This window comes from Elgaria multicarinata, chromosome 3, assembly GCF_023053635.1.
Source record: "Elgaria multicarinata webbii isolate HBS135686 ecotype San Diego chromosome 3, rElgMul1.1.pri, whole genome shotgun sequence".
In the NCBI taxonomy this organism is placed as follows: Eukaryota; Metazoa; Chordata; class Lepidosauria; order Squamata; family Anguidae; genus Elgaria; species Elgaria multicarinata.
The window spans coordinates 34,515,515-34,535,153 of NC_086173.1; the positions used below are offsets into that span (position 1 = coordinate 34,515,515).

Below are 19,639 nucleotides of genomic sequence, written 5' to 3' on the forward strand. Positions count from 1 at the left end.
CTGGGGAGCTCATTCCACAACCAGGGTGCCACAGCGGAGAAAGCCCTCCTCCTAGTAGCCACCTGCCTCACTTCCTTTTGCACCTGTTACCTCTGCAGGGGTGGGGGAACAACTTCGATGATCTGCCCCTAGAGGCTGATGAATCCAGATGGATTTCTGGGGTTTTCTGGGTATTTCATTGCACGCCTAATCGGCAGTCCTGCCAAGGTCCTGTCACCACTTGGAATGAGATGACCCAGGTTATCAATATGATGGTTTCCAAACATACTCAGCCAAGTCATAGAACTGTGTCACCTCCTTGATGTCACCCAGCAGAGCTCTTTTGGGTGTTTAAAGGCCTCTTGGCTGTAGGCTTTAGAACACAAACCCTCAAAGGTCTGCTGTGAGTAATTCACTAGACACTTTGCCTATAAAGTCACTCATATTGGTGCTGACTTAGATGACATTGTTTTGTCAGAATCCAAGATGGATGGGACTTGTGCACTAACTAGTCATGCTGTGGATACTTTCAGCTTGTGCAACCTGAGGATGTGGACAAACTGCTGAGGCCTTTTGTTCCACCCCATGGCAGGTGGGGTGCCTCAAGTTTCCAGTCTGTCTTCCATGATTTTTAACATCTACATGAAACGACTGTGGGAAGTCATCAGGAGGTTTGGGATGAAGTGTCATCAGTATGTAGATGATACTCAGCTCTGCCTCTCATTTCCACCTACACATCCCAGGAAGGCTGCTTAAATCTTGAATCAGTGTCTGGAGGCTGTTTTGGGGTGGATGAGGGTAAACAAGGTGAAATTTAATCCGCACAGCCCATGGAGACACTGTTGGTTGGGAAACCATCTACTCTAGATGTATGTTTACAACTAGATGGGGTTGCACTCCCTCTAAAAGACAAAGTGCATAGTCTGGGAGACCTATTGGACTCTGCTCTAACTGAGGAAGCCCAGGTGGCTGTGGTGTCCAGCAGCTTAGGTGGTATTCCGGCTGCAGCCCTATCTGGAGAGAACGGACCTTGCTTCAGTTACCGATGTACCAGTGACATCCAGGCTGAACTACTGTAATGTGCTGTACGTGGGACTGCCTTTGAAGATGGTTCAGAAACTTCACATGGTGCAGAATGCGGCTGCCTGAATGTTAGTGGGAGCAAGTAGAATCAATCATATAATGCCTATACTGCACCAACTGCACTGGTTACCAGTGTGTTTCCAAGCTCAGTTTTAAGTGCTGGATTTGACCTTTAAAGCTTTAAACAGTTTGGAACCAAATTACTTGAAGGACCGCCTTCACCCATGTCAGCAAGTGAGGTCTTTCTCATTTGCCCTCATTTCTCTGGCGTGGTCCCACACCTCTGGAATAAGTTGCCATTGGGGATCTGCCATGCTCCATCATTGCAGGCTTTTAAGTAGGCTTTGCAAACATATTATTTTACTCTGGCCTTCTCCTGATATGATTGCTGTTGTTGCTGTATTTTGTTGCTAATTTTTATTGCTGGTTTTGTTGTTACCTTTTATTGCTATTTTTATTATGTTTGTGTTTTTATTGCTCTTAACGTTATATCACTCTTGTGTATTTTTATTGCTGTATGTCTCCTTGGGAGGGCTTTTGCCCTGAAAGGCAGCCAAGAAATATTTTAAATAAATAAACTGAAGGAGCATCTCCTTTAGGGCAACCTTCCTGTTCATTAAGATCTTCTGCCAATGCCATTCTCTGTGTACCTCTGAGATATGATCATCTACCTTCACCAAAGAGGTTCATCTGGTGTCAATGCTGCTATATTTTAGTTACATGGCAAATACATTTTTAGTTATCTAAGCATTTAGCTAAACTCTATTGTTTTTATTGAGCAAGGTTTCATTTGTTTTTATCTGCTGCTTTTAGCTTTCCTCTTATGAAATGAATTTCATTTCATTTATTACATTTCTAAATTGCCCAATAGCCAAAGCTCTCTGGGTAGTTTACAAAGGTTAAACCCCTAAAAATACAATAGAATAACATAAAATAAAATCAATGTGCAAAAATATAATAATTTTAAACAATCAACAGTAAATCCCAGGACCCATTAAAAAGCTTATCATATGCTGCCAGATGCCTGGAAGAAAAGTTTTAACCTGGTGCTGAAAGATGACAATGTTAGCGCCAGGCAGGCTTCACTAGGGAAAGTGTTCTACAGTTAGGGGGCCAACACCAAGAGGACCCTCTCCTTTGTTGCCATTCTCCAAACCTCCCTCAGTGGAAGCACAAACAAGGCACCAGATGATGATCCAAGCATGTTCAGACTGAGAAAGGTGCTCCCTCAGGTATTGCAGTTCTGAGACCTGTACGGCTTTATGGGTCAAAACCAGCACTTTGAATTGGTCTCAGAAATGTACAGGAAGCCAGGGCAACCATTTTAATGCATTGGTGTTTTCTTGGCTAGATATTGCCCTGAAATCTAACATGATGAAAACGACATATGGAAGTGTTCATAATCAATAAAATCCCAATTAAGTCCTTTCCCCATTACCGCCACCACAGGCGCCCGGGTTTATTTTCATGATATTTTTATTCAGTTTCTTAAAAAAAAAAGTCAAAGAAAACAGTGGCAGCGGATGGGTGGGGAAGAACTGTAACAGTACAATAAAAGAACTTGTATTTAGGGTAGCCATATGTAAAGGAGGACAGGGCTCCCGTATCTTTAAAGTTGCATAGAAAAGGGGAATTTCAGCAGGTGTCATTTGTATAGAGTGGCCATATGAAAAGGAGGACAGAGCTCTAGTATCTTTAACAGTTGTATTGAAAAGGGAATTTCTTCAAGTGTCATTTGTATATATGGAGAATCTGGAGAAATTTCCTCTTCATTACACCAGTTAAAGCTGCAGGTGCCCTGCCCTCTTTTTAATCTGGTCCCTCTAGTATAGCTCCTGCAGCTTGAACTGTTGTGATGAAGAGGGAATTTCACCAGGTTCTCCGTGTATACAAATGACACCTGCTGAAATTCCCTTTTCTATGCAACTGTTAAAGATACAGGAGCCCTGTCCTCCTTTCCATATAGTCACCCTAACAACTTGTATTCCAAAACATTCGGTCCACAATTAATTTAACCCTAAGCCTTTCCCCAGAGCCTTCCTCAGATAACCCGACGACGACGCCCTTTCCCGTGTCCCCACGCGCTTCTCCCGCACAGCAGCAGCCAAGGAAAGGGCGGGCGGGCAAGAACGGCAACGAAAAGCGGCTGAGGCGGCAACGGAAACCAGGGACATAACCGCCTCCCGAGCGCCGGGGACTCGCGAGTTCCTCCCCTGCCCGCCTACCCACCCACCGAGGAGCTTGTGCTGGGCGTTGACGTCATTCTTGTCAGTGTCAGCACATGGATGTGCAAATGCTCTGAGAGCGGCGCAGGTGGCCCCAGCCAGCTCTTGGGTCTGGGCGGAGCGAGGCAGCGAGAAAGCGCAGCTTGCCTGGCAGGCAGGCAGGGTCGCCTCTTCCTTTTCTTCCCTTCCCTTTCTTTTTTCTTTCTTTCTTTCTAGTTTTTCTCTCCCCCATCTCTCTCTCTCCCTCTCTCTCTTTTTAAAAAAAATCTCCCTGCTGCTGTTGATGCCAAGGGCGATCAAGAGAGCAAGCGGACCTCCCGTCTCCTTGGAGCTCGCTCGCCTTGGATCAGCTTGAACTTCACCAAGGAAGATCTGCTGGGTTTTTTGTTTTTTTTGTTTTTTAATTTTCTGTTGTTATTCTTTTTAATCCTAAAGATTGATTTGGGATTCTTCCCTCCCCCCGTCTTAGTTTAAAAACAAATAAAAATAAATTCACCGAGAAAGAGAGAGAGAGAGATAAGAGACGCACAGAGTATGGCTCGACCTCTTCCTCTGAACTCAACTTTCCTACCTCCAACTTACGGGGTGCTGAAATCCTTGCTGGAAAACCCGCTCAAGCTACCGCTGCATCATGAAGACGGTGAGAAGGATGCGGGGGTGGGGTGAGGGCAGCGGAAGGAGAAATACATGTTTTCTAGGAGGGGGGGTGTTCCTTAGTTGCCCCCCCCCCCACTGCCCACTCTCACCGGATTTAATCCATTTTTACCGCGCGCAGATATTGTCGTGATTGCGCTAAGCAGTAACATGTTGTATTTCGCTGAGAAATCACTTTGCAATAAGTGATTTGGCTCTCTAAGGCTGCAGTCTTCAAAGAATACTCCGTTCTTCAGAAGTAAGCTCTACCCAACAGAGTGCTCTTACTTCCAAGTAAACACGCATAGGGTTACGCTGCGAGCTCAGTGGCACTTCGGCGATTTCAGTCCTGCAGCTCCAGCTTCTTCGTTTACTTGGAGGCAAATCCCATTCAGTTCAATGGGCTTACTCCCAAGGATGGCAGTTGCGCAGCCCGATCCTGTGCACTCTAAAATAAGTGTGCATAGGATCGCAGTCATGGAAGTCATGATCACTTTCAAGGAAGTATGTACAGGATCTGACTTTAATTAGCTTACTGTGGTGTATAGTTAAATAATTAACAAACTTTAGATGATGATGATCATGATCATGATCTTATCTGAGATTTCTGTGCCAAGCTGAAAAATGCCAAAAGGGGTGTTTATTTGTTTTTGGAAGCAAGTTAGAACACTAATTCTGAAAGAGAATTAAAACGGAGAGATAAGGTACGAGTGTCTTTACAGGAAAATCCTGTGCACGTTTATTCAGAAGTAAGTCCTCCTTTTTTCAGTGAGACTTACTCTTGGATAAGTGTGTATATGATTGCAGCAGCCGTAGTAGTTTTAAATATCAATCAACTCCTGCACTCATTTTCCTCAGAGGTCATACTGTTTGATGTATGCCTAGGATTGCAGCCAAAATTAAAAATATTCAGCTTCTCTCCCTCATATGGGGAATGGATTTAAGCATGTGCATGCATGCACACGTACACAGACCACCTCAAGCCCATCTCCTATGAATTTTTAAAAAAAGTTTTGAGGGACAGGGATAGACAATATATGTCTCAACTATGTTTGCAGATCTGCATGCAAGCACAACAGAACGCTTACCAAATAAATTCTAAAATCAAAACATTGCAAGAGGTTTTTCTAAATCTGTTAGTTCAGTCCAATTCAACACCTTTCTGAAATTTTAAGAATATATGTGACATAAACTTTGTGTGATTGGGCCTGTTCAGACAACATGCTAAGCCATGGTTAGGCTGCTAACCCTTTGCAACAAATGGGTAATAGCATGTTTAAACCGTGGTTATGTAGCCACCATGGTTAGGATTAGTTCACACAACACACTAAGCCATGGTTCACACGACACACTAAGCCATAATGCTTAACCACCATGGCTTAGCGTGTCGTCTGAACAGGGTAATTGTGTTTGTTTGTTTGTTAACATAAAGGTTGCAATCCATATCTCATAGCAGCTGTGCCTATTAATACTTGTAGTCTGGGCAGCACTCAAGATTTCTCTGTGATTTTCTAGACAACATTGTGTGCTGCCTGTGTTGTATTTCAGTTCAGTGAAATTTGTGTATTTGCTGCACAGGCTGCTTCAACACATGATTACTTTGAAGCAAGTTCAGTGGGACTTTCTCCCAAGAAACTATTCATAGGGTTACAGCCTTTAGTCTTGTGAATGATGCAAGAATTTAGTTATAACAACAACCATAAAGCAGGGCATCAATACTTTTCCTGGAGCAAATATATCTAGAAGGAAAGTTCAGAGGGAAAAAGATTAGATCACGGCAAATCATAATTGGCCAGTTATTACCAATCTGAGCCTTTTCCAATCCTGAAAACAACTGTGGTTGGTAAAGATTCAAACAACACATAGATCAAGATGTTGGCCACCGTGTCTTTTGAGAATTGTGTTTTAGCTGTTTTAGAAATTCTGGGTGCCTCCTTAGCCAGTATAGTGACTGCTACGATGATCCGCTTACATTCTCTATCCTAAACTCTGTTTACGTGGAAGTAAGGGCCAAACTGCAAATTACATGAGAGATCCTTCATTAGATCTCTCTCTCACTCTCTTTTCATACTGCAACACAGCTGTGGGAATATGGATTTTTATTCCCAGTGGTGGAGAGAAAGGATGTGTTGACCTTTCCTCCCCAAAGCCTGCTTTACTTTCAGAGCAGCAATTCTCAGGAGGAAATTCTGTGACAAGTTGAACTGTCTTGATGAGTAATCCTTTACTGTTAGGTTTTATTATTGTTTTAAACTGATGTATATCTTACTCTCTCTCTCTTTTATGTGTTTTGTTTATTGTAAAGGGTTTTGCTACACAAATAAACTATTTACTTACTTACCATCAAAACTCCCCACACTCTTTGGCTATTCTTTGACATGTGGTCTATGTCTTTCCTGATCCAAAGGAGCAAACAGCTCATCTGTATTCTTGATTTTAACCAAATGTGAGCTTCAAAAAAATACCAGTGGTTGTAGGAAGGGAGGGAGATTTAGGTCAGAAAAACTGTCCACAAAGGAGTGAGGAAAGAAGATCAATACACCTTTCCTCACCACTCTATTGCTGCTGCAATTCAGTTAAAATTGACCATTGGGAGAACTAATCAGAGCTCCCCACCCCCGCTAATGTGTAGTTTGACCTGCAGTCTCATGGTGTTCCGTGGAATTTAAGAAACCCTAAGCAAAGTTTCATTAAAATCTATGGGATTTACTTCCACACAAATAACCTTTGGCTCATACCTGCTTGTTTGGCTCTTTGAAATTTCTTAATATTTTATTTCAATATTTACCACCCATCCCACTACCATTGAAGATAGTGGTATAGCTCTTTACTTTGAAAGCCAGTTTCAGCAGTTTTTTTAAACAGTGAACAATCCAGGTTACGTTTTGTTTCTTCAGGCCTAGGCAATTGGGCTTTTAAAAAAGAGTTTAAACTTTTTTAAAAAGAGAGTGTAAACTTTGAAATAAAAAGCCCTGCTGTAGTCTTCTTTAAGGAATGTCTCCTGTTCAAGTCCCATTGAAATGAATAGGAACAGCGTAAAGGCAGTACTGTACCCTCATATTGCTCCAATTCTTTTGGATGGGATTTGCACAAGGGAACTTCCTGGTGGATTGTGCCCATCTCAGCAACTCCTGCTCTGATTTCCCCCCTTCTGCTTTCTGGTATGAATGCTGTGGCGAAATCTTGGAGTGTTGTTGTTTGAAGCTTACATTTGCTCGAAGCTAAGAATGCAGATGAATTGTTAATTAAAAGCAGAGGCGGAAACCATGCATAGATTTAATGAGTTGAAAATTTACCCAGGGACCTTTTAAATTCTATGCCAAACAGAGAGATCTTAGTAACTGTGAAACGAGGAGCTCTTCATTTTTTCATTGCACGAAAGAGTGGGAAAATATCTCTGTGAATGTACTGACTTTTTCTTCCCCCTTTCTGCTCCCCCCTCTTCATTTTTAGCATTTTATAAAGACAAAGACAAAGACAAAAAGCTGGATGATGACAATAGCAATGCCACTGTCCCACAGTCTGCTTTCCTGGGTCCTACATTATGGGACAAGACACTTCCATACGATGGTGATACTTTCCAATTGGAATACATGGACCTGGAAGAGTTTCTCTCAGAGAATGGCATTCCACCCAGTCCGGTCCAGCATGACCACAGCCCTCACCAACCAGCTCTTCAGCAACCTACCTCAGCAACACCTTCCGTCATGGACCTCAGCAGCAGGGCATCCACATCGGTCCACCCAACCATGGTTTCTCAAAACTGCATGCCAAGTCCAGTCAGGCCAGGTAAATCTCCCATATGATCTTTTAATAATGACCAGAAGGATCCTTATGATTCTATGGTTTTGGACATCAGTTGCCACTGAGTTGCATGTTACCAGCAGTCCACATGCGGCCCTCATGAACACATTTAAGCCCTAGTCAGATGATACATATATAGGGGCTATGGGGTAAGCACACCAGCCTCAGCATCCCGGTTCCCACCCTCCCTGTTCCCAATCTCACCATGTTGAACTTCTACTTGCCTTCTCTTGAACACGTGTAGAATGCATTTGCGTGATCAGGAACCCTGCATTCAAGGGACCGCGAGTAGAAGCTCCCTTCAGAGCTTGCTGCTCAATGTAGCAAGAGTGGGAAGAGGAAGGGTGGGGCCAGCCTATGGCGGTGGGGGGACGACGTAGGTGGGGGTCAGTGCATGAGCACTGACACAAGTTCAGATTTCCCATACAGGCCTAATGCCTGAACAGGGCTTTAATCCCATTGATTGAGCTGGAGCTTTATTGCAAGGGCCAGTTCATGTGTTTCTAGCAACAGGGAGGGAGTTGTCTTCCCAGTGGTTCCTTCCCATGCTATTCCAAAAACATTTTACCCAAGAATCCCATGAGTGGGGCCAACTCCCCCTCCGAACTTGGCCCTCTCCATTCCAAGAGGCCAGCCAGGGTTCCTGTGATAAGAACCATGTCATTGGCTCCACTCCTCTTGTTCCTTGATCCTCAGCAACACAGGAGGTGGCTCCCCATACATCTGTAAGCAATGTATGAATCAACCCTATGTTTCATAGAGCCTAAATCGCAGCCTTGACCTATTTAATTTCATTTCGTTTTGGGGGCGATACTTCTTGGCTCTTGCTCGAATCCCCCAAATCCTAACTTTTATGTCTGTTTAAAGTTCCTAGCTCAGCCAGAGAGGAGTAACACACTGATACTAATAACAAATCTTTAGTGATGCTTGAAAACCCACTGGGTGAAATTCTAGAATTTCCCATATGTACCTGCCCGGACTCTAAGGTCATCCACAGGGGTCCTTCTCCGTGAGCCCCTGCCAAAGGAAGTGAGGCAGGTGGCTACCAGGAGGAGGGCCTTCTCTGCTGTGGCACCCCGGCTGTGGAATGAGCTCCCTAAGGAGGTTCGCTTGGCACCTACATTATATTCTATTAGATGCCTTTTTATTCTCCCAGTATTTTAACAGTCTATAAATTAATTTGAACTTGCTGTTTTAAATTTGTATTTTAAATTTGTATTTTTGCATTGTTGCAGTTTTTATCTTGGTTGTGCTTTTATATTGTATTTTATATTATGGTTTTATACTGTCGTTTTATACTTGAATTGTCTTAATTTTGTAAACCGCCCAGACAGCTTTGGCTATTGGGCGATATAGAAATGCAATAAATAAATAAATAAATAAATAGAATTTACAAGGGATTTTGAACAAAAAGGGTGTAATCCTATGCATATTTAGACAGAAAAAAGCCTACAACTCCCAGCATCCCTCTAGGCAGCCATGCTGACTGGAGCATGCTGGGAATTGTAGGATTTGTTTTCTGTCTAAAAATGCATAGGGTTGCATCTTTAGTTCTTCATCAGGGGAAATAACTCATAAAAGTAGCTACTGCCAAGTGCAAAAAACATGGTCAAGACTAAGACTGTGCCTTCCATGTAAGGATTTTGCAACATGCGAAGAGGCTCTTGGATACACCCATGACAACATGTGCTCAGCAAGGTTTTGGCTCACAGTGTCACTACTGTTGATTAGAAAGGGGCTCATCAGTCTGGATTTCCAAAACATGGGATCACTGGGGCATCATTTTAGAAGTCACCATCTTGGCTCTCAGATTGAAGACTGATATTGTGTGAGAGAAAAGCAGGGCTCTGAACCTGTGTTTTCCTCATAAAGCTACTGAGGCTTTAGGGGGGATTTTCAGGGGCAAATGAGTAAGTGGGGGGTGCTTCTTTTCCCTGCAAATGTTCTGTCAGATGCTTCTAAACATTCCCCCTGCCCCCTGCAGCTGGGCTGTGTAACCCAGAACGAAGCCCAGCTGAGAGAAAAATCTCCAGAGCTCATGTGGGAGGATGGATATGCCATGGAGAATTAGTGGTTGTGCGAAGGGTTAAGCAACTCCTCCCTCCCACCCTCTGATTCTCCCTTGCTGTTGTACCTCTCCGCCCCTGCATTTATGTTACCCTGGAAAATGCATATTTAGAGGTATAGGTAGCATGCAGTTGGCGCAAGGATATTCACATAGAATTGTTACAGGGGACTTAATCTCCGTGGAACTTTTCTGGGTTGTATTTGTGTATTTGCTTGAAAGGGACCTATTTATGGGTACACATCCAGGAAATGCCTGACCCCATAGCTAGACGGGGCAAAACCCTGCGGCGATCCCCAGGATTGTCCCTGTGCATCCACATGATGCAGAGGGGATCCCGGGAGCAGGGAGGAATGATCCCTCCTTTGCCCCGGGATCTCGCCCTCCCCTTTGAGTCCGCTTTTTCCATGGTCTTAGGATGATCCTGAGCGCAGAACGTGTGGGTGGGCATCGCGGTTTGTCCCGGCTCCTCGTGGTTACTTGCAAGGACCTGGGACCCATGCAGAGCTCCTAAGGAACTCTGCGCCCATAGGGGGTTGGGGGAGTGGAGGAATTAATTTAAAATTTTAAAAAACCTCACTTTTTGCGCACGAGCGTTCTTTAACAAAAAAACCCAAAATGGCAGGCGTAACGTCCTCTCCCTCCGAGATTGTTGCGCGCCACATGTAAACAGAGGGGGAGATCTCGCGATAAAACCATCGGGAGATCCTCACCCCTCCGCCGCCCTAGACCACGTAGGTCTAACTGAGGCCATAGTCTGCCTTGTGGAACTGCTCATATGACTGCTTTTGAAAGTTCATTAGTGACTTCAAAGCATTCTATTGAAAATGGCCCTGAAATAGTGACATTTTAAAAGCAAATTATAAAACTATTTCAAGCATTTATTTTTTAAAAGAGAGAAGCATTCTGGAAATGGTTTACAATTAAGGCTGCAATCTTAAATATACTTATTAGGGAATAAATCCTACTGGATACAGTGGAACTTACAGCATGATTCTATGAATATTTACTCAGAAGTCTGTCAGTCAGTCAATCAAAAACTAAAACTAAAACATGGCCATTTTATCTACAGTGGTCATGATGTCTGAAGTAATTCCCCACAGAATTAGGGGAATTCATGGAAATTGCCCTTTACATTTGACTGCCCAAAGTCAGATGAAAGTACTTCATTCTGACTTGGGTTTATTTATTTTTTGCTCATCATACATTTGCTGAAACCAGAAACAGTTCTGAGGAACAGGAAGCCACACCTTACCCTCCTGTTCTGGGATGTCCAGCTATGGTGGGAACTCGAGACTATTGTCAAAGCCATCAGATAAGAAGTCAAAATAAATAAACACAGTGGCCAGCATTGGGACAGGAGAGGAGAGAACTGTGTGGTAAAACTGGCACAGCGTCTGCAGTTCTTATCAGTGGAAACACCAAAGCTAGGAGCAGTCTTGTTATTGCATACAGAGGAATATATGCCTTTATCCTATGGTTTAGTTTTGTTCCTCTGAAAATAAGGGCCAATATCACACATACATGCATGATTTGACTGCGTGGATCTGCTGTCACAGATAGAATTTTCATACCCACTGAAGTTGACTCCAGTAGAAGACTTTCCAGTGGAGACAGTTCATGTATTCTCTTAAGAGTCACCAAGTGCTGAGCAGTCAAATGGTGCGAATACATATGTGAACCGGTGACAAGTGGCTTCCTTCAGTTTGAAGGGCTGCTCTTTGGAGATATGTAGATGCATTAGATTTCCAAGGGCTGCTTGGCAACCCTGCACAGAGTGCATGGATGAAAATAGGCCCCAAATGGCTTTTTTCAAGGGTGAAACAGTGAGTATAGGAAGGAATATGCACTTTGCCAAGCTTCCTCTGCAAATGGCTCCCACTGCACTCGAAGAGCAACACACCCCATGCTTGTCTTGTGCCATGTAGCTTAGCCCTGATAGGAGAAAAGCATTCTTTGTTGAAAATGTATCTTCACTCTGCATACATGTGTAAAGATGCACAAAAGTTCAGTCATTGGGGTTTTGGGGTTTTATTTTGGGGGGGTGTCCCCCTTTTTATTTATTTTTTAAAAAATACATAGATTTGTATATATCCATAACAATGAATAATATGAAATGCATATGTATATGAAAATCCAGCTTTCTAGCAATTATAGCTAAGCTTTAACAGAAGTGTACCAGATATCCAAATAAGTATTCATTCAAAGTTGGCATCTATATGCCACCTGTTCAAATATTAAAAGCATTGTAAGGGTCCTCAACCCATTGCATTGTGAGAGGTGAGTTTTTAACCTTACAGCTTTATATATCATATACATCAGCAAATATTAAAGACTGTTCCAGTACAAAATTTATCTGTTTAATAGCCTCCTCCCAAAAAGAAGCAACTACTAGACATTGCCAAAATGTATGTTTAAAAGAAGCATTTAGCTGTATTCCGCCACCAGCAATTGTGGTGTCCAATACAACGAAACAAAAGTTTTTTGCTGTATCAAACGCAATCTAAGATCTACAGACGCAACAGGTATAGATGCCGAAGGGGCAATGCATTGATTAGGCAAAATGAAACAACCTATTACATTCTTGTTTTAAAATCTGTATATAGTATTTATTCACCAATAACAAGCATTTGTAGACATGGATTGTGGGTTGCTTTGCTTGTCATTTATAGACATGGATTGTGGGTTGCTTCCAGTCATGATGGAGACTCTGATGCTATAAAAGTAGCCAGGTCAAAACTGGATACTAACAAATGCTGCAATTGCAAGTATTGCCTTTCAGTTGTACTGAGCAAGTCATATTTGGCATGAAAGATAGAAAATGACAAGAATCATCATCAGCACCCACCAGTTGATCCAAAGTTAAACAACAACAACTTATCTGACCATGTCTGCCACAAAAACATGTTCTTACCACTTGTTAGATCTGGATTGCCCCATAAAGTCAATTTAGCATGAGAAAATGGATTAAAGTGTATTTGACATGACATTATAAGCCATACGACATTTCTCTAGCAGTAGAAACTGTTGGCGGAACCCTATCTGTTCTTGTATACCTAGAAACTCATGCCATCCATTTAGGACTTTTGTTTCGGGAGAGCCAATTCCAAAGTTGAGAAAAGTACATGGCATCGTCTCCCATTCCATTGCCTATGGATACACTAGCTTTGGATACCCAAAGTGTCGCCCCCTCTCCCATGTCACAATATATGGACAGCTAAGCTTTTGGAGAAGTCTAGGTGAGTGTCCTTTGTGATGTATATACCCTCCAGCTGCAGGGATGTTTTGATGCAGGAGATTCTTTCAAACAATGAATTCCCCCCTACGTGCATTGCGAGCTGGTATAGCCCCCTCGGAGGACTGTGCCATGTGCACTTCTGTACTTTTGAATTGGCTACCCTGTGCCTGCTTACCCTACCCTATGCCTGTTGGCATTCTCTTCCCCTCCTTATTGTTTTACTATGATTTTATTAGATTGTAAGCCTATGCGGCAGGGCCTCGCTATTTACTGTTTTACTCTGTACAGCACCATGTACATTGATGGTGCTATATAAATAAATAATAATAATAATAATAATAATAATATCTTACACACATCACATGCACAAACATGTGATGGAGGGGAAAGGAAATGATTAGAATGATAATCCTTCACTGGTCCTTTTTGGCAGACCAGGGAAGGCAGCCAACCATTGCATGATCACCTGTCAGAATTAATTTGCAGCCTCTTTTACGGGTCAGTCGTCCGCAAGGTTTGTGCTCTTGGTTGGTTTTAGAAGCTCCCCTACCCCGCGCAGGTTGGTTGTAGCATTATTGGGAATTTCAAAGCATGTTTATAAACTTTTCCATGACCAAAGTTGATCTGTTTGCAGGTTTTCTTTTTAGCATTCATGGATTCCTCTTGTATTTAAAAATAATGCCCAAGGCTTAGTTTGACTCACCGGGCTTGAATCCAAGAATTGTTTTTAATTTAGGTCTGCAACACAAGGAAACAATAAGAAGGAAAGGGGCCCTTAGACACATGCAGAGTATCTTTCCTCCACCATCAATTAACACTCGTACATCTGTGGTTAAAGGAACACCTAGAAGTGTTGACTTTCAGCACATTGAGCACAATTTCAGCACATTGTTAGCTCAATCGTAGAGGGCATTCAGAAGGTCCCATGTTCAACCCCCCACAACATCAATTAAGATGATCAGGTCATGGGGCAGCACCAAGTTTGAAGAACTCCACCCAGTGCTGCACTGGTGAGTCTCCCCCAACGAGCTTACCAGGGGGTGGAGGATGGGCAGAGGTGCTACAAGCAGCAACAGGGATGGTGGGGGCAGTGGGGATTCTGGCATTGATAAGAAAAGTGTTGGGTGAAGTGGTGGCTACAGCTGTCGCCACCTTCTTCATTTCCCTAGAATGCCTCTGGGCTGTATACTGGGACCCAGAGGCATTCTGGGGAAAATAAGATGGCAGCAGCCCCTAAATAGTAAAAAAAGGAAGAAAAAGTTTTGACTTTCAAATCAAATGCACAGGTATAATATGGGGGATACCTGACTTGACAATAGAGTTATCATGGGCATCTTACTGGGTTAAAGCAGTCAGACAATGAAACCAACTGCCTATGGAGGTGGTGGACTCTCCATTGCTGGAGGTATTTAAGTAAAGTCTGTACTGCCATCTGTCAGGGATGCTTTAATCTGCATTCCTGGAGTGAGCAGGGAGTTGGATCTGAAGGGCCTGTTCCAACTCTATGGTTCTGTGATTCTTTTCATTTTTTTTAAAAAAGGGATGGAAGTGACAAACCTGGTTGGGCCTCAGCATTCGCCTCACTATGCCAGGTACTGATTCCAAGCCTGATCATGTAGCAGGTGATGGGACAAACCCTGAGGAGGAGCTACTGCTGGCCAGAGTAAAGGGTAGCACTATAGGGCTAGGAGGATTGATGGTATCCTAATTAAGCGCAGATAATATTCTTTAGCATTTGACGTGAATAGTTGTGTTCAAATTCAACGTTCCCAGAACTATTCCTTTAAAACAGAGGCCCTGTTCAGACAACATGCTAAACCATGGTGCTTAAGCACTTTGAGCTAAACATTATGGCATAGCATGTTGTGTGAACCGTTCCTAACCATGGTGGCTACATAACCACAGTTTAAACACGTTCACTAACCATTTGCTGCAAAAAGGTTAGCGGCCTAACCATGGCTTAGCGTGTCGTCTGAACAGGTCCAGAGAAATGCAGGGTATAGCAAATCAAAATCAAAAGTATGATTTTTAACTCCCTATTCCCACATTTGCCAAATATAACAGTTTGAGTGTATAAATAAGTAGAATTGAAGCAATATTTTGTAGTTGTTTTTTTAAACTGCTCTCCTACAATATAAGAAGAGCCCTGCTGGATCAGACCAAGGGTCCATCTAGACCAGCATTCTTTTCATACAGTGGCCAACCAGCTGCCCATGCGAAACCCACAAAGAGGACATGAGTGCAGTAACAACTTCCCACCCATGTTCCCCAGCAACTGATGTACATAGGCATACTGCATCTCATACTGGAGGTAGCATATAGCCATCAGGACTAGTAGCCCTTGAAACAATCTGTTCTGATGGAAGGCCAGAAACTCAACTTGGTAGTAACTAGTTGTTTAAAAGTATAATCCTCTTTGTGTCTACTTAGAACAGAAGTAAGTCTCATTGAGTGCAATCAGGCTTACTCCTACGTAAGTGTACATCTAGGTTTGTTGCTTAAATCTGACTACTGTCTGAACTTAAATACAGGGTTTGGGGTTTTGAAATACAGAATTCAAGTGTTGATTAAAAGAAGCTTTCATATATGGGCACAGACAAGTAAGGATACACAAATCTGTTTGCATAGAGATCTAAGCTGTGTGTGTGTGTGTCGGTCCGTGTCTGTGTTTTTAAAACTTGTGTTGTGGCTTGATTTTTAAATATATTTTTGTATTATTATTGTACTTGAAATCTCAGAAGTTATTATAGGACTTGGGAATGTGCAGTCCGTTATGATTCACTGTCATTATCCCCTAGTAGTACTGAAACTCATGTATTCTATAGTGTCGTATTAGGGGGTCTTTGGGATCTCATCTTGCGTGTTGCTGCTGTTGCTTCTGATTCTCTTGAAGTTTAATGTGTAGACAATGAAATTCCGTTGCATCTTAAAAATCCAATGCCTGTGATCAAAGCCCAGCAAAATCCCAATGGATGGCTTCCGCTGATTTCCGTGAGCTTTTGGAAGAGTTTTCCAAATGTCTTGGCAGAATTAAGCCAGTCATCTGCAAACTGTTGTTGAAGAATGAACATGTACGTGTTTAGTGCATTTGGGTTAGAGGCAGACTCTTGTTGAAACATGCATGATAGCAGTGACAGACGAAGTGCCAGGGCTTAGCCTTGGCATCTCTTCTACATGCTAGAGCTCCACCCTGGAATATGCAAAGTAAAAATAAAAGGAAAGTGTCCCAGATCAGGCACAGACATAGATACAACCAATCTTCCTTGAAAAGTTGCAGAATATTTTGAAGTGCATGCAGGTAACGTGGCTCCCAGAGAAAATTCTGTAAGCTAAACTCTTGGGCAAAATGGAAATACACTTAACAGTTTTTGAATATAAGCATGCCATCTCCTGTACTCCAGGGTTGGAAACATAAGGCCACTGAGCACTTTTTAACCCTGTTCAGATGACATGCTAAGCCACAGTGGTTAAGTATTTTGAGCAAAACATTATGGCTTAGCGTGTCAAATGAACCATGACTTAGCCTGTTGTGTGAACCATTCCTAACCATGGTGGCTACATAACCCTGGTTTAAACATGCTCCCTAACCATTTACTGCAAAAGGGTTAGCAGCCTAGCCATGGCTTAGTATGTTGTCTGAACAGGCCCTTTATGTAGTCTCTTGTTAGAATTTAGAGAATCTCTGCTTTCTTTTTTAACTGACTAGCTCTGAAGGGTGTAAGAAATGTGTTTGAAAACATGATAGCAAGATGCCCTAGAGGTTGAGAACAGTCAAGCTAAACAGAAAGAAATTCAATGTTAATACATTCTTCTTTTTTTCTGTCAAATCCCATGATTATTGAGGTCCAATTCACATGACTATCGAGGGCATGTCGGACTCCCTGCTTTTGGAAGGAATGCAACGACGTGCCAAATTTTGTTATAAACTAGTGGTGGAGCTCTCTTAATATCTATTCACGTTGATCAGTCTGCAATCCACACTGCCTTGGGGGTGCTTGTTCCATCATATCCATGGTAGTCACATGAATTGGCCCAGAATCTAGAAAATAGGGGTACCTTCAAAATATTCATCTACCTTCTGAAGTGGAACACTCAATGCTAACTGCATATGCAGACGGGGCCTAAGGTGCTAGGATGGTGGACTGCACCATTTCATACTGCAAATGGGGGTATTGTATTGCTGAACGCTCCCACATAAGACTCTCCTTACATGTGGTAAACCCACGTGCATGAAGTACATGAATCATGTACATGAAGAGGAGCAGGTCTATGCTATATTTTTCTCCTTGGTGCGAGTTTACTACATGAAAGGAGTTGTTTTGTTTTTAATGTTAGGGGAGCATTCAGAAATACAACCCCCTTTACCCTACTGAAGTGCTGAAGCCCTGAATTCCACCACTTCCTTCTGTGTATTGTGTAGAAGAAGTTTTTGAGCAGGGGGCCTCAAGTTGTTGGATATTTGGGGCTCAAGTCTCTCGAACAGGGGCATGAATATGCAATTGTTGCAAAGCCATAGACATTAGCATCCACTGTCGTCATTGAACATGATATGCAAATTATGTTAATTAGAGCTAATTACTCAAATTAAGTGGTAGCCTTTTGCTGAGGCTGGAATTCCAAGCTGGCCTACAGATCTGAACAATAATCCTCAAAGAATTGTTGCAGATTAGATTGCTGTAACGCATGTGACGCTGACTGGAAAACTGCCTTTGCTGTAAAATGCATCAGCTAGGTCATTAATGTGAGTTAGCTGTTTGAACCATGTTACGTCTATTTTAGTTGAGCTGCACGGGCTGTCGGTTTGTTTCCAGGCTCAATTAAAGGTGCCGGTGTTAACTTTTAAATAGTGTGACCATATGGAAAGGAGGACAGGGCTCCGCCATCTTTAACAGTTGTATAGAAAAGGGAATTTCAGCAGGTGTCATTTTTATGCATGCAGCACCTGGTGAAATTGCCTCCTCATCGCAACAGTTAGAGCTGCAGGAGCCCTGCCCTCATTTACTAGAGTGACCAGATGCAAAAGAGAAAGCTGCTGAGTGACTCAGCACTGCTTACTTCTGAGTAGGATTAAACTCAGTAATAATCACATTTTGGCCCAGCCCACTTTGCCTTTGCCTGCACCCACCACAAAATCTTTCACAGATCGAAATTTGGCTGAAAACATTTCCCCACGCCTTGTCTAGAGCCCTGACACTTTACTGTTTTTAGGAGGTACATTAAAAACATGGTTCTTCCAGACGGTTTTAATAGTCTTTGAGTAGTTGCAGGCCTTATGCTGAACTGCTGGTTTGAGAACTTTATAGATGTTTATTTTTGGATTTTAAAAATTCTTTTAAATATTGTTGAACTTGGTTTGTTTCCCTGCTTTGAGCTTCCTTTCAGAAAAATAGGCAGGATATAAGCTTTTTAAATAAAAGTAAATAAATAAATAAATACTCCTGTGTGTAGTAACTAAAACTTGTGCTAACAGTACAGAAACCAGGCATTCTTTCTTGAAACACCCGTACCAAAGTTTACGTAACACTTCTTAGTGTGACGCATAGCTGTGCTCACAGCAAACCAGTTAGCGATTTCTGTAGAGCTTCTTCAGGAGAAGGCACTTTACTCCAGTACTCTTCACACATGCTTCAGGCACATTTGCTCATGCAGGATAATGCACAGTAATATCTTGTGAACTTATCCCAGAATCCTCTTAGTGTGGAAGCAGACCGCTCTTTGGAGAGGTTGGCTGAGTTCAGACAACACGATAGTCAACGGTGGGGTATTAACCAACTCGACAGTTGTTTATCTAGGGGGTGCTCCCCACACAACATCATAATAATCAACCGTGGTATGGATTAGGATCAGCGTTGAGTTTAGAATATAAGAACATAAGAAGTGGCACGCTGGATCAGACTGAAGGTCCATCTAGTCCAGCACTCTGTTCACACAGTGGCCAACCGGCTGTTGACCAGGGACCAACAAAGCAGGAGCAAATGCTCTGCCACTGAGTTACGGCCCCTCTGCATTGGGAGGCAGCCCTCAAACAGGGGAGCCCTATCTGAGGTCTGCTGATCAGTAAGGGCAACTGAGGAGGGATCCTGTATCTAGTGTTGGGCATCCCCAGGAGGAGTGGGAGTGAGGAGCAGGCCTTATTCATCCAGTCCAGGCACATCTGTGTTTACACAGAGTCCCCTAGAATCCTGCATCCAATGCAAAACTTTCACATCAAGCAGTCTTCCCTAATCTGGTGCCCTCTAAGTGTGTTGGACTACAACCCCCAGCATGCTGGCTGGGTTTGATGGGGTTTGATGTCCAAAATATCTGAAGGGCACCGGGTTGGGGAAGGCACAACATGGCCACATGTTATACTGTGTGAACCGGTCCTGCCTCTCACCTCTACCACCTTCGGTGGTGGCCTCCTCTAAATTAAAAGCCCCTCACGCTCTTGCTCAGCTACCACTCCATCATGGCAGCTGAGAATACCGTGCACTGCCCATCCTGGGTATCTTTGCTGGATCTACACCCTCTGCGGTCTAAGTAGCCCCAATGTGGTATAGTTTACCCATCCCTTAATCCCGGCTGGATCCTTTCTGCCTCTCTCTGATATGCCTTCATCCATGACCCCAAGCC

At 43.0% G+C, this 19,639-nt stretch overlaps 1 protein-coding gene across 3 annotated transcripts in view; it reads left to right on the forward strand.

Moving 5' to 3' along the window:
* The first annotated feature begins 3,343 nt into the window (after nucleotides 1–3,343).
* Nucleotides 3,344–19,639, forward strand: part of HLF (HLF transcription factor, PAR bZIP family member) — a 58,923-nt gene continuing 42,627 nt past the window's right edge. For all 3 annotated transcript variants that reach the window (XR_010025179.1, XM_063119888.1, XM_063119889.1), the window contains exons 1-2: nucleotides 3,344–3,927; nucleotides 7,374–7,709. Coding sequence is in view for 2 of the 3 variants with exons in the window: in XM_063119888.1 (XP_062975958.1) it covers nucleotides 3,822–3,927; nucleotides 7,374–7,709 (442 nt within the window). In the remaining variant the exon portion in view is untranslated. The remainder of the gene's footprint in view (nucleotides 3,928–7,373; nucleotides 7,710–19,639) is intronic.